Source organism: Toxorhynchites rutilus, chromosome 3 (assembly GCF_029784135.1).
Source record: "Toxorhynchites rutilus septentrionalis strain SRP chromosome 3, ASM2978413v1, whole genome shotgun sequence".
Lineage (NCBI taxonomy): Eukaryota > Metazoa > Arthropoda > Insecta > Diptera > Culicidae > Toxorhynchites > Toxorhynchites rutilus.
In genome coordinates this window covers 192,580,770-192,593,922 of record NC_073746.1, presented here as the reverse complement: position 1 = coordinate 192,593,922, position 13,153 = coordinate 192,580,770, and the positions used below count along the sequence as shown (strand labels likewise).

General features: G+C 38.3%; 2 protein-coding genes across 3 annotated transcripts in view; one reads left to right on the top strand and one right to left on the bottom strand.

Moving 5' to 3' along the window:
• Nucleotides 1-493: 493 nt before the first annotated feature.
• On the bottom strand, nucleotides 494-1,201 carry LOC129774655 (tigger transposable element-derived protein 6-like). Its single transcript, XM_055778473.1, has 2 exons — nucleotides 1,069-1,201; nucleotides 494-1,010 (listed from the first exon to the last, which is right to left on the bottom strand). Exons 1-2 carry the CDS (start codon nucleotides 1,097-1,099, stop codon nucleotides 514-516), a joined length of 528 nt encoding a protein of 175 aa, XP_055634448.1. The 5' UTR covers nucleotides 1,100-1,201; the 3' UTR covers nucleotides 494-513.
• A 1,180-nt stretch (nucleotides 1,202-2,381) lies between these two features.
• The window catches only part of LOC129777062 (uncharacterized), a 71,992-nt gene continuing 61,220 nt past the window's right edge, over nucleotides 2,382-13,153 (top strand). Inside the window, exons 1-3 of one of the 2 annotated variants that reach the window (XM_055783118.1) lie at nucleotides 2,383-2,628; nucleotides 2,691-2,844; nucleotides 3,175-3,460. In XM_055783118.1, coding sequence (XP_055639093.1) covers nucleotides 3,200-3,460 — 261 coding nt within the window. In that variant the 5' untranslated portion in view covers nucleotides 2,383-2,628; nucleotides 2,691-2,844; nucleotides 3,175-3,199. Of the gene's footprint in view, nucleotides 2,629-2,690; nucleotides 2,845-3,174; nucleotides 3,461-13,153 lie in introns of both variants that reach the window. The other variant, XM_055783119.1, reaches the window with a different exon arrangement.

The following is a 13,153-nucleotide window of genomic DNA, read 5'->3' as shown; positions in this document are numbered from 1 at the left end:
TGTATTTCATTTAAATAGAATACTAATTTGATACGAATAAGTTAATTTTTATTCATAATTTTAATTTTGAAAACGTGTTCATTCCGCCTGAAAATTAATTACTATCTTGGACGCTCCCAAAATCATGAAACGTGTGAAATGAGGCACAGTCGCAATACTAATCCGAGAGCAGCCCGATTATCAGGAACAGTTCGATAAACTAAAAGTGAAGAATCAATGCCGTCAACACGAATATACCATTGTGCGAGTTTTTACAACACGATAAATTTTTAGGAGTATTTTCAACCATTTTTCCAATCAAAACAATTTATGGTGTTACAATCAATCATTTTGTATTTTTGTTATCATGCCATATACTTAATTAAAATTCACTATTGTTATTCGTCAAGAAGGCGAATAATTTCATTTTCATATTCGTTTTTTCATTTTTCGGCTTCCACTAATTTACGGTCATCACCAAAAGCAATAAGAACATTTTTGAGTACATCCATGATGCTGATAGCCTACTTATAATCATTGCGTTTTTCGGATTGACTGCTCCAAGAGTACATATAACCGAAGTACTAAGATCACCCTCAGCACTTTCGTTAGCATCGCAATCTTGCTCTTCATGGTCGGCCTCGAAAAAGTCACCACCAGAGGCTTGGCCAATTGCTCGTCGGTATATATTTGCGCTACATCTATGTTGTCTGAGTTGCTTAGCCACTCTTGAACTTCTTCTTCGGTCAGTTCGTAGTTTGGATCAACGAGTTGCACTAATTTAGAAAGCAACACGCGGGGGTCACTTGTTGGTGAAGAAATTGTGAAATCCTTGAACGAGTTATAGTTTTGATCTTGACTTAAGAGATTGCGCCAACAGTTAGCAATCGTTTCTGGAGTTACAGTGGCCCACGCATCAGTCGCTAGTTGAATAGCATCATAAAGGCTAAATGATTTGATAACTTCTGTACCTGGGCGATCGCTGTCAGTTTCTAACAGAACACGGCGCAGAAAATTCGATTTATAGATAACTAAAAAATAAAAATAATATTCACTAACTTGGACTCGAAAATGTAATGACATTATTACCCTTAAAAGCATTGATGATTCCTTGAACCATAGGCTGAAGAAAGCTTGTCACATTTGGAGGAAGGAAGATCACCTGAATTTCTGCGTCATCCACTTGAAACTTATCTTTACTGCAATGTGCGGTGCAATTATCTAGAATTAGAAGCGCATTAGTCGGTCTATTCTGTGCAGCTGCCTTCCGTTTGATCTCAGGAACGAAAAAATAGTGTATCCCATCAGGCACGCCTTGCGTTTTAAAGCACCTAGGATTTGATGCGCGGCCAAGCACTTGTAATGGTAATTTGTGGCTACCACTTGCATTGCTGCAAGGTGTAATTGTCAGTCTCTCCTTCAACGACTTGCGTCCGGGTGCAGTTTTTTCGCTAGAACTAACCAATGACTTTGTAGGCAAGGCTTTCACAGACTATGTTCTTATCTTTGATGGTGAGGACATTATACTTTCGTCTCTTGTATTTCACTGGACGGTCATTTTGATCAGGCTTGCTGTTAGCTTCGCTGACGGTGATTTGTTCTAAAGCGATAGAACAGCTCGAATGAATGTTGGCCGGTAGTAGATCTTCTAAATGTTCATCTAAATATTCTCTTTGCATGTATCCTTCACCAATGTCTACGAAAATTGAGTCCATTTTGCTGTTTTTCTTTTCTGGTTCTAACTTGTTTTTCACATTCTGTTTTTCGTTTGTGCTGTGTTTGTTGATATTCGCGTTGACGGCACTGAGCTTTGTTCCACGATTTCAGGAGCGTCGAAGATAGTAAATAATTTTCAGGCGGAATGAACACGTATTCAAAATTACAATTATGAATAAAAGTTAACCTATCCGTATCGAATTAGCATTCTATTTAAATAAAATACACTTTTTTTTACAGGTGGTGAAAATATCTCATACGAAAATTGTGTTTGAAGACAATTTCTATTTTAATGAAAAGTTTCAGTCAAAATATCAGAAATGTATGGACAAACGGTTAAATAAGAGTAAAAAATACGTGTTTCAAGTAATTAAATAACATAATGTAGAAATTTTCATTCAAATTTTAACATTTTAAAACTGCATTCGTGCCTTCTAATCTAATAGAGATTATACTATCTAGTTCGGAGTCCGAATTGAAAGTCGCCACCAGACGTCGACACTGACCACTGTCAGCGTGAATGTCCAATTACAGGTCACAATCTCCTCTAATGCGACACTGAGTGGTGCCTCGACATGTCGCATTAAATGTAAATTACTGTATACCGTTTCCCCTCGCGCACTTATTGACGACACGGTCACACCTTTATTCCACACATCTTGATTTAGATATTACATGAAAGCTTCGGACTAGAAAACCTAACAAATTTTGTTCAAGTGTACTTATCTTAATCGAATCGAACCGACGTATCAATTTGAAGCCATTTTAATTGAGCGTAGCAATATCTTGGAATTTTAATATTGGGTATGCTTTGTATTCAAGCTCCCTCTTCGGACGAGCATGATGTTATATTGAACATAAAAGTGATGTTGAAAACTGAAATTTAAAATGGTCTATGTGACCCAAACTGAGTGTATGGGCGAATCGAAGAAGGTGGGAGCAGTTATAGTGAATGTGTAAATGAATTTCATCCAGTTTGTTAATTTACATTTTAGTAATCAAAACAACAGACAGATTTGGTCGCTGACGACGGTGTTCCATGCAAAAATAAACCTGAAAGAATGAAGAATTCGGATTCTAGTTGAAGGTTCAGAATATTCCAAGGAATCATTTACGAATAAAAGCTTTGAGTTATTACACTACTGGGAGGTAAAAGGAAAACGATTCTGAATTTGTTGTGATATATTTTCGTGTTTTTCTTTGAAAATTTTGAGCTACTCAAAATCTTATAATTAAATTTTGCATAATTTTACAATACAATAGATTTAGGTTGTAATAATTCAGATAATCCATTAATTTGTAATATGCGACATAAATTGTCTGGCTCTATCGACGACAACACAATGGTTTTTTTCTTCCGAAAGTGTATAAAAATTTCAATGTTGAGAAACGAGACATCATTAGATATTGTCTATGAAGTTTCAACTATAGAAAATTACGTTAACAGAATCATAATTGTATTTGTTTGTTTAATTTCAGATATACTGGATTGTATTGAAAGAATATGTCACAAGCAGTTGCAGAAATGGACAACGGAAGTTGTAAGAACATGGTGTCGAATCTTCCTTTGCTTTTTGCTGGAGGCTACCCGACCTCTTTAGAAAAAATAACTGAAGCGCAGTTAGAAAAATTCATTCCATTCATGGTACAATGTTCACTGGGGTACATCCAAATTCCGACATTGGAAGAATATAGTGAACCAGAATGGTGGCCAGGGGATCTCGAATTTATGATACCTTTTAGTCGACCAAAAATGTTTGTTGGGGTAAGTTATATTCTAATAAAATGTCGCAATATGATTGAATACCTGAAATTTAAACTTCTGTCGTTTTCAAGTGATTGCATTACATGTATACAATAGAACCTCGATGTTTGATGAATTTTGATTCTGAATATGTTGGAAAAATTCCATTATTAAACTCTGATAATAATTTGGCAGCCCTGAAATGGGCCGTTTAGTTTCGTTGTTGCTATGATTTCACGGTCCGACTTCCTTCACCTTTTCGATTTTTCTTGTCGTGTAAACCTTCCTTGGGCGGAAACGAACACAACTAATAGATAGCTCCAACCGGACGATCCGTTCACGTCAGGAAGTCCTATCCGTTGTGACATGAAATTGTAACATCTTCGCTGCTGCTAATACAATTTGTATGGTTGTTATTTTGCTTTTTATTTGGGCTCCTTTGGTAGGTAGCGTAAACTGTTTCACGGTTGAAAAAATACTGAATGACCTTTGGACTTTAACCCAAAGGTCATTCGTCCCTGTTAGAAAATTTAAATCTTGGTGAACAGGCCGGTGAATCGGATCACTTTATTCTCGAAGGGTGGGGAGAGTACTATCTCCAGGTTGTGGTTTAAATTGTTGGCTGAACGTTCATGATCGTAGGCTTTGCACTCTATTAGTATGTGGGGGATGGATAGGGCTACATCGCAGGTTTGGTGATTAGGAAACTATGGGTTAGGTTAGTGTGACCAATGTGGAGGCGGGAAAGGATTCGACGATGTTATGGAACGGGATTATCAGGCCAACTAGATGTAACTGGTTCGATTTCTCCGCAAGGCAGTGTTATGCCTGCTAAACTAATCCGAGTCCCTGGATTCTCTTATGGCATTTTTGGTCCAACGAACAGCATCCCTAGAAGGCACAGCAACCGCCTCAATCTTACAGTTCCGACTGTCGGTTTCCATTACCGAGAATTCCAGAGTACCTGGAATGCAGCAAAAAGAGATATTTCTCTCTAATGCAAATGTCTCAGTAGAAAGAAGCTAAGGGTGTTTGGTAGAAGCGGATTTCAGCTGTTGTAGACAACTTGCTGAATCGCTGAAAATAATCACTGGTTTTCCAGACTGGGGAGGGTTAAGAGCGGAGGCTTTCAAAAGAGCGTTCTCAGCACTGAAGATCGAACAGGATGAAGGTAAGGAGGAACTTATATTTGTACATTCGCTGGTAATTCCGTAGCCAATCTTGCCAACCACAATTTGAGGAAATGTTGTTGGATTTTGTATGGAGGATCGACTTAAACTTGGTTCAGTAGGGAAAGATCTATTTTAGGAGGGGATTGATTCCAGGGTCTACTTTTGGTTCTAGATAAGGTAGCTATGGAAGGAAGGTTGAAGTTGGTCAAGGAGTGTAGTAGTTGATTAGCTCTCAGTACCAGGGGTACATCTTCGCGACCTTTGAGACTAAGCCATCGCACAGCCTTAGTAACCACACAGACCATCAAATAATGCTTGAACGGCAGCTGACCACATTCTGCCATCACTGCAGAGGTAGGACTTGTTATGAACACTCCAGAGGTAGTTCTGAAAACTTTGTTGTACAACGGACATAGCTTCTCATCAACATTATTACCTCTGCTGTTTTCAGCCTTTTGGCCATCGCTATAGAACATTTTGGATAGAAGTCAGCAGTTGACGATTTGCATGATAGATGTCCTATGAACATGGGGAACTCTAGATGCAATCGTTCTGATTATTTGAAAGCGTTTAACCGAAGTACTCTTCACATAGTCTATGTCAGGGGTGGCCAAACTTTTGGACCTTACGGGCGACTAATTGTTCAAATGTAAGGCTGTGGTTTACCAACGTAGGCTGTATCAAAAAGTCATTATAAAATGAATGTAGTACCGGACGATAGAACAAAATTTAAACCGTCCTGTACTCGCGCGCAGAATCTTAACTCTTATACTCGCGCACGGTGTCACAGACTGTGCGTTTTTCTGTAATTTTGCTTACTTTTAGGCGCAATTGGCATTTATTTGAAGTAGAAACAGATATAGGGTTGGGGAAAAAGAAATGTCGTATTTCTGAAATTTGACGCTTTATTTAACATACTTAAAATTATCCAATTTAAGTCAAATATGCGCCGTTTTGTTCGCAAACTTGTTGCCATTTAGAAGGAAACTTTATTATCCCCCCCCTTATAAAACCACCCCTCCTTATTTGCAAAAAACTCAGACAGCCAGTTTTCGCAAGCATCTTTTGAGGCCAACTTAGTATCACCAAGAGCGTTTTGCATGGACCGGAAGAGATGATAAGCACTTGGAGCCAGGTCCGGACTATACGGTGGGTGCAATAGGACATTCCATCCGAGCTCCCGTAGCTTCTGGCGGGTCATCAAAGATGTGTGAGGACGAGCGTTGTCCTGGTGGAAAACAACACCATTCCTGTTGATCATTTCTGGTCGCTTCTGGTCAATCGCCTGCTCAAACGGTCAAGCTGCTCACAGTAGAGAACCGAGTTGGGGGTCTGGCCATAGTTGAGCAGCTCATAGTGGATGATCCCCTTCCAATCCCACCAAACACACAGCAAAACATTCCTGGCCATCAATCCAGGCTTGGCGATGGTTTGAGCCGGCTCATCGCGCTTCTACCACGACTTTTTTCGCTTCAGGTTGTCGTACGTGAACCACTTTTCATCACCAGTCACCAGTCACCAGTCACCGAGTTCGTTCCGTTTCAGCAGTGCATCGCGGGCGTTGATTCGATCTAAAAGATTTTTTTTTGGTCAACTCGTGTGGCCCCCCATACATCCAGCTTTTTTTGGAATCCAATCTTCTGCAGTTCCTGGCCAATCGAGCGAGTGCTCACATGACGGTCTACTTGGATGATTTCAACGATTTTATCGGTTTCCACGACGATTGGCCTACCAGTACGGGTTGTATCTTCGACAGCCACTACACCAGAAAGAAATCGATCGAACCAACGCTGTGCTGTGCGAATGGTTACAGTTTCGGCTCCATAAACTACACGATTTTTTTCGGCAGCCTTCGTTGCAGTTTTATCTCGCAGGTAGTAAAAACGTGAAATATGGCGAATTTCTTGCTTGGTGGACTCCATCTTTGACGCGCAAGAACTTGAGACTGAAAAGGACAATCACAACACTGTCAAAGCGCGGAGGCGATCTGGCGTAGTGGTAACATCCATGCCTCTCACGCTAAAGGTCACGAGTTCAATTCTCACTCCCGACATTCTTCCAAAAATGGAAGTAAAAGTGACGAACCAGCCAAATGAGTTGAAAATCACTATAATACAGATAAAAAAAAAAAAACTGTCAAAGCGACACTTGTAGCACAGATTGTCGTCTTTGAATAGTCGTATAGTATGACCCGATGCGATAAGTACAACACATGATATGTTTAAGTGTTGCCATATATTGACAATATACGACATTTCTTTTTCCCCAACTCAATATAATTAAATGAAAAAACTCCAGAAAATATTTTTTCTTCAAACTTTCTTCAGCTGTGCCCTCGAAACAAAATTATTGATTCTCGGTCTGTAAGATCGTATGCTCGATTATGGCAGGGTTAATTTAAGGAAAATCATAGGTCATACTAATAAATATTAAATGATAAATTATTCTATAAAATATAAATAATTATCGAATACTAAATAATTGATAAGTTCTACTACATTTTCTGTAAAGTTTCATCAATCAATATCGTTGATTTCTTTAAGGAAATTGTAATTTTTGAGCATACAAAGCATTTTTTTCCATAAAAATACACCCAAGATGATTATTATATTCCTCCATTACCTAGAGATATAAGAACCAGAGATGAAACAGATGTCCGGTAACTATCCGGCCAGTATTTGCTATCCGACCGGATATCGGATATTAGATAAAACCAATAATTTCTCATTAACACAAAATAAATCATATTTTTTGACGTAGGACTACGTCTAACCGGAAGATATAGGGGGTGAAATAGAAATCTAGGCACTGAACAAGTAGGAAAAAATGCAAGATTTGGAACGCTTATAACTCGAGCATTTCTCAATAGATCGCAAAGGTTTTTGCATCAATTGATAGAAAATATATCCACGCATCTATCATAACGAATAACATTTCATTTTTCTTGAGATAAATAATTGAATAATTTTGAAATATCAAGCATTGTCAAAATGCACTATGTGCCCATTTTTGATTGGTCCATTTTGTGCTTCTCAAATCGTACCGACCAAAACGGGCAATCAGAGCAGCAGCGAAATAGAATGAAGCACGATTGGAAAGGAAAAAGAAAAAAATGAACGAAACATTGGTCGCAGTCTCACACATGCGTAATTCTCGAGCCAGCCAGTCAGCTTAAAAATCCCCGCTCCGCTGCCGTAACGATCCATTCTTTGTGTGGACACCGACTGGACAACATCGTTGCTGGACGGGCTGGACGGCAAGGGATCGAGTGCCTTTCTCAAGGCAAGAGGGCGGAGGTGATAGCGCTGGAGTAGAATAGAGTAGAGTTTTCAAATGGCCTTTCTCAAGGCTAGAGACGAATGAACTGCAAAAGTTTAAAGCCTCTATAATACAATACCTTCCTTCCTTCCGTAACGATAATTCTCATTCAAACCGTACACCACATCGGTTCGCATCACAACAAATCAACAAACCAACCCAAGCAGCCATGTCTGGACATGGTAAAGGAGGAAAAGTGAAGGGAAAGGCAAAATCCCGCTCGAACCGTGTTGATCTGGAGTTCCCCGCAAGGGTAGCTAGGCCGAGCGCGTTAGTACCCGTGCACCAGTCCACCTAGCCGGCGTTATATAGTTTCGGCCGCCGAAGTGATCGAGTTAGCTGGCAAAGCTGCTCGCGACGATAAGAAAACCCGCATTCGGAACAGAACACATTCGGTTCGGTGGACATCAAGACAACAGGCAGTTGCAGCGAGTGGCGAGTGGCAAACGCAATCGCAAAACGGCATCAGGTAGCAGAAGAAAAAAGTTTGTTCTTTATACAAACTGCTTTGGTGGCAAATCCAGAACAAGGCGGCATCGAGGGCGTTTGAAATGGTTTTTTTCAAAACCACTGTCATCGCAAATGTTCAATTACAGGTTAAAATTACCTCCAATCCGATACTGAGTGGTGGTAATGCGACGTGCCGTTGAATGTAATTTACTGTAAAATATGTCACCACTGTGGCGAGTGGCAAACGCAATAGCTAAACAGAAAGGTTTAACCGAACAAGATGGGAATATCGAGTGATAACAAAAACACAACACCAAAGGTTCTTTTCAGAACCATCAACATATTCATAAAGAGTAAACAGTAAACTAATCCATTTTTCAGGTAGATAGGTAGGTATTCACGTAGGAGAAGAAAATAAAACAATATATTTAAAATATATATTTAACAAAAGCTGTCCCCTTTGTATAGTCCTACGTCACTCCGGTTATGTCCCCGACATTACCCACCCGTCTTTTTTTCAAAATTAAATTAGTATTAACTCAGCATTATTTCATTAACACTATTACTTTTATTAGAATTTTATAACCAACCTATTAAGCTTTGCTTCATACACCAGGCCAGGGAACTTCAGGGAACAGTCTTTCACTGTAAACACTACTGCAAGGAGCTGAAAGATAAACTCTAGCAAACCTTGCAAAATTGGGGGAACTGCTTAGAGTGTAACGACCACCAAACGTGATATCTGGTATTCAGTGTCCGGCAACACTGCTATCCGTTTCATCATCAACACTAGATTGCCCAAGCAAGTCATTTTGACTGCTTTTCAATTTCAATTATGAAGGCTGTTATGTATATAATGGCACAGTTTCTTAGAATGTTGTGACTTTTTACACTACATATAAAAGTGTTTATTGATAATTGTAGTTATCTCCCCCCTCCTTCATTTCCGGAGATATATATGTGTTATACCTATACAGCCCCAAAGCAGTTATTTTGTCTGCTTGAGGAATTTCAAATAATAAAATGACTTTTATTACTGAATTCAGTAAATTTCGTATATGACCAATTTCGGCATTGTATTGGAAGGCAGTTTTCATTTTTTTTTCGATTACTGTCACATGATAACATACAAGTACATGATAAATTGTCACTTTGGGCGTATTGATAAGTTGCAGTTTCTCAAAAATCTAAAGTAGTAATTGTTATTCGAATTTTAATGTAGTAATCTTGTTCAAACAAGTTGTTTATTTTATTTCTTTTGAGACCTAAATGCAGGAAGTAAATGTTGAATAAGAATGAGTTATTGGCAAAGTAAACGAATATAAGTGAAGAGTGTTTCCATGTACTGTAGAATCAGATGTAATAAATTCTGAACTATCGTTTGGAGATGAGACAGATTGTATTCAAAGTGAAACATTTGACACTGAAGATAACGATGAGGAGTCGATCACCAATGATTATGGGAGATGGTCTTATCTCGTTGATAATAGATAACAATATTATCAAGCATATAAAAAAACGCACAAATGTAGACTGCTGAATTTTGAGGAATGATTGAACAACAGTATTTCACAGTATATGCCCAATAAACTCAATAAACTTGGCATACAATTGGAATGAATAATTCGAATGGTTTTTCTTATTTGGGGAAATATCATCAATGCTTCTCTTCTTCTTCGGACTAAGCAGAAGAGTAACTGTTCTAGATTCTAAGTATATTTATGTGAAAATTTATAAAAGTAATGAAAATCACATGAAAAGATTTCCACCTTCATTTTCGAAAAACATACATAAATAGTCCAAAAATGATTTTTTGAAGTAACATAATTTATTTATTGTTCATATTCACTAAAAATTTGTTAAGTAACTGTAAATGATATAGAAAATATTGAAAATTAATTTCTTTACTCATCAAATATTCTTTCACAAAGCAGTCGTTCTGCCTGCTTTTGTTCAATACACCCAGGTTATTTTTTTTACGCGGGGGATACGTACCTCGTAAAAAAACCGCGTTAATTGGAACATCCGAGTAAAAAAACCGCGTTAATTGGAAAATTCGCGTAAAAAAACCGCGTTAATTCGAAAATCCGCGTAAAAAAACCGCATTAATTGGCGTAGTTTTTTCTTGCAATTTCGTTGGTTACTGGTAGTTATAGTTCGGGTTTTCTCACGAATGAGGTCATCTGCTGTTGCTACTTCTAGGGAATCTTCATTCCCTAGTAATTTGTATACTCTTCTGCCGATGCACGTGCAGTACTACTGTTGGACCGTCCAGAGCTAAGTAGACAGGGAAATCCATTCACGAATCCCTGCCCGTAAAAACCCCGCCCCGTTGTACAGCGTCACGTAACACCTAAAATCCACGTAAGAATCGTGATAAGGTGCAGCACTAATTTCCTTCATAAGCGCTAAGCTCCGTTACAAGCACTAATTACCGTAATATGCTCTGAGGGAACATAATAGAAAAATGTGAGCTGAGGGGGAGATGTGATGTTGCACTGGTTTTTTCTACGCGGGTACCGCGTTAATTGGAAAATCCGCGTAAAAAAACCGCGTTAATTGGAAAAACCGCGTAAAAAAAACTGGGTGTATAGGTATATACAGTCAACCCTCCTATAATGCGGTACTCTGAGAACGCGATTTCTATATAACGCGGTGATGAAATTGCGACTGCCCTCCACGACCGTTCGACCACGTCTTATCAGTTCTTTTCGTGCAACCGATGCATGATTTTAACTGTATATGTTCATATAAACATTCAAGATAATTTCTTAGCCGTTTACGACATCGGTTTCAGGCAAGCTCCGGCTTAAAGGATATGATTCGCAAGTCAAGATGTGCTGCAAAATTAGCTGTCATTGCCTAACCTATCGAACTACTTGGTGAGTTCAAGGCAGATCTATGGAAAAAAATGCGCCCGTTTGGTTATTAACACATTGCGGATTGTGGATAAAAGATTTCTCGTGTTTCGCGTTCCGTCTGTTACGGATGGATCACGAAATAACCAGTGTTTTCTACACTTGAAGGTTAAATCCTTGGTTTCCCAAGAATCTAACAAGGCCTACCGATGCCTCGCCTTCGTCTCATCCACATCGAAGGAAACGATCTCATTCGTGGAATCCGAACAAATGAAACGTTCAAGTTTGTCCCAAAACGTGCGGTCCTTAAAGTGTTAAGCTGGGTTAGAGGAGCGGTAGAGCACAGTACGGCAGGAAGCGGAAGAGGGTTTATCTGAAATGTTAAAGAGAAAGGATGATCACAAGAATTTGAATGACTTCTGCAGTCTCTCTTTATTTAAGTAGTATTCAGCTACTACTAGTATTTTATTCGAAGATAAACGATTATAACATGAACTGTTGTAGAGTTCACAAATGTGCACAAGCGTATTTTGTTTTGTGTTACAGAAATACAGATTGAGTATGCGAAGCCACTTCTTTAACTTCAGCATCATCAACATTTTTATCAGAGAAGAACACTCGAATACTGTTTTGAAATTTTAACATTTAAATGAAAATTTTTAGTTTAATTTTGACGTAGAACTACGTCTTTGATTTCCACATAGGAGGGCCACTCTACGAAAAATGTAACGTTTTTAGAGTTTTCAAATGCATATTACGCAGAATCTTTCATACGATATATGTTATAATATATACCATTTGACAGCAAATTTATCCAGCATTTTTTTCGTCAGAAACATCAACAATGGAAATAATTAAACAAGTATACAATTGACCAAAAAAAGGTTCGTTAATTGGGCTGAAAAATCAATACACTTATCGAATTTTACTCGCTATCTCGTCTGCATAACAGCAAAAGCAATACTTCGAATTGAAGATAACATCTATTGTTGATACATAACTGCTTTGCATCCCAGTTAACGTACGCCTTGTTATAGATAAGTCCAGTTGAAGATAGTGCAGTTAGGGAATGACTTCTGTATATGACGGGGTGATGGACACCATAAGCGAATGTCTTCCGGGCTGCGGCAACATGGGCAATTGTACAGCGAAAAATGATATCAATACCAGGAAGATTATCATGCGAGGACTTATTGAGATCGACATTACATCGCATCACAAAAATGAAACGAAATGAAATATTAATCTTCATGACTCATATTCATAATTCTCAGTGACTCAATTTCTTCTATAGATTGAGAAGTAGAACTAATATGACTTGATTGTGATAGTCTGCAAACGAAAATTATTCCACCGAAAAAAGCTACTTTTCAGTGCTACTATTAAGAGTTTCAAAAGAATTAAACTAACAGATTTTTAAACAATGAAAAGGGTTACATTTAAAAAAAAAACAATTGTTCTGAACAATTAAAGTCCTACGTCAAACTTCCGTCCGTGCTCCTAGGCTCAGACCCATCTAGTTTTTGTTTTATTTTTTTTGACGTAGGACTACGTCTTTCATTTCTATACCGGGGTGTAAAATCAAAGTTTCGAAATGATAAATATTTCATTCGAAAGATAAAATGTCTACGCGTTCTATACTTGTTACTTTCTGATCCAAAAAAAGACGGGTGGGTAATGTCGGGGACATAACCGGAGTGACGTAGAACTATACAAAGGGGACAGCTTTTGTTAAATATATATTTTAAATATATTGTTTTATTTTCTTCTCCTACGTGAATACCTACCTATCTACCTGAAAAATGGATTAGTTTACTGTTTACTCTTTATGAACATGTTGATGGTTCTGAAAAGAACCTTTGGTGTTGTGTTTTTGTTATCACTCGATATTCCTATCTTGTTCGGTTAAACCTTCC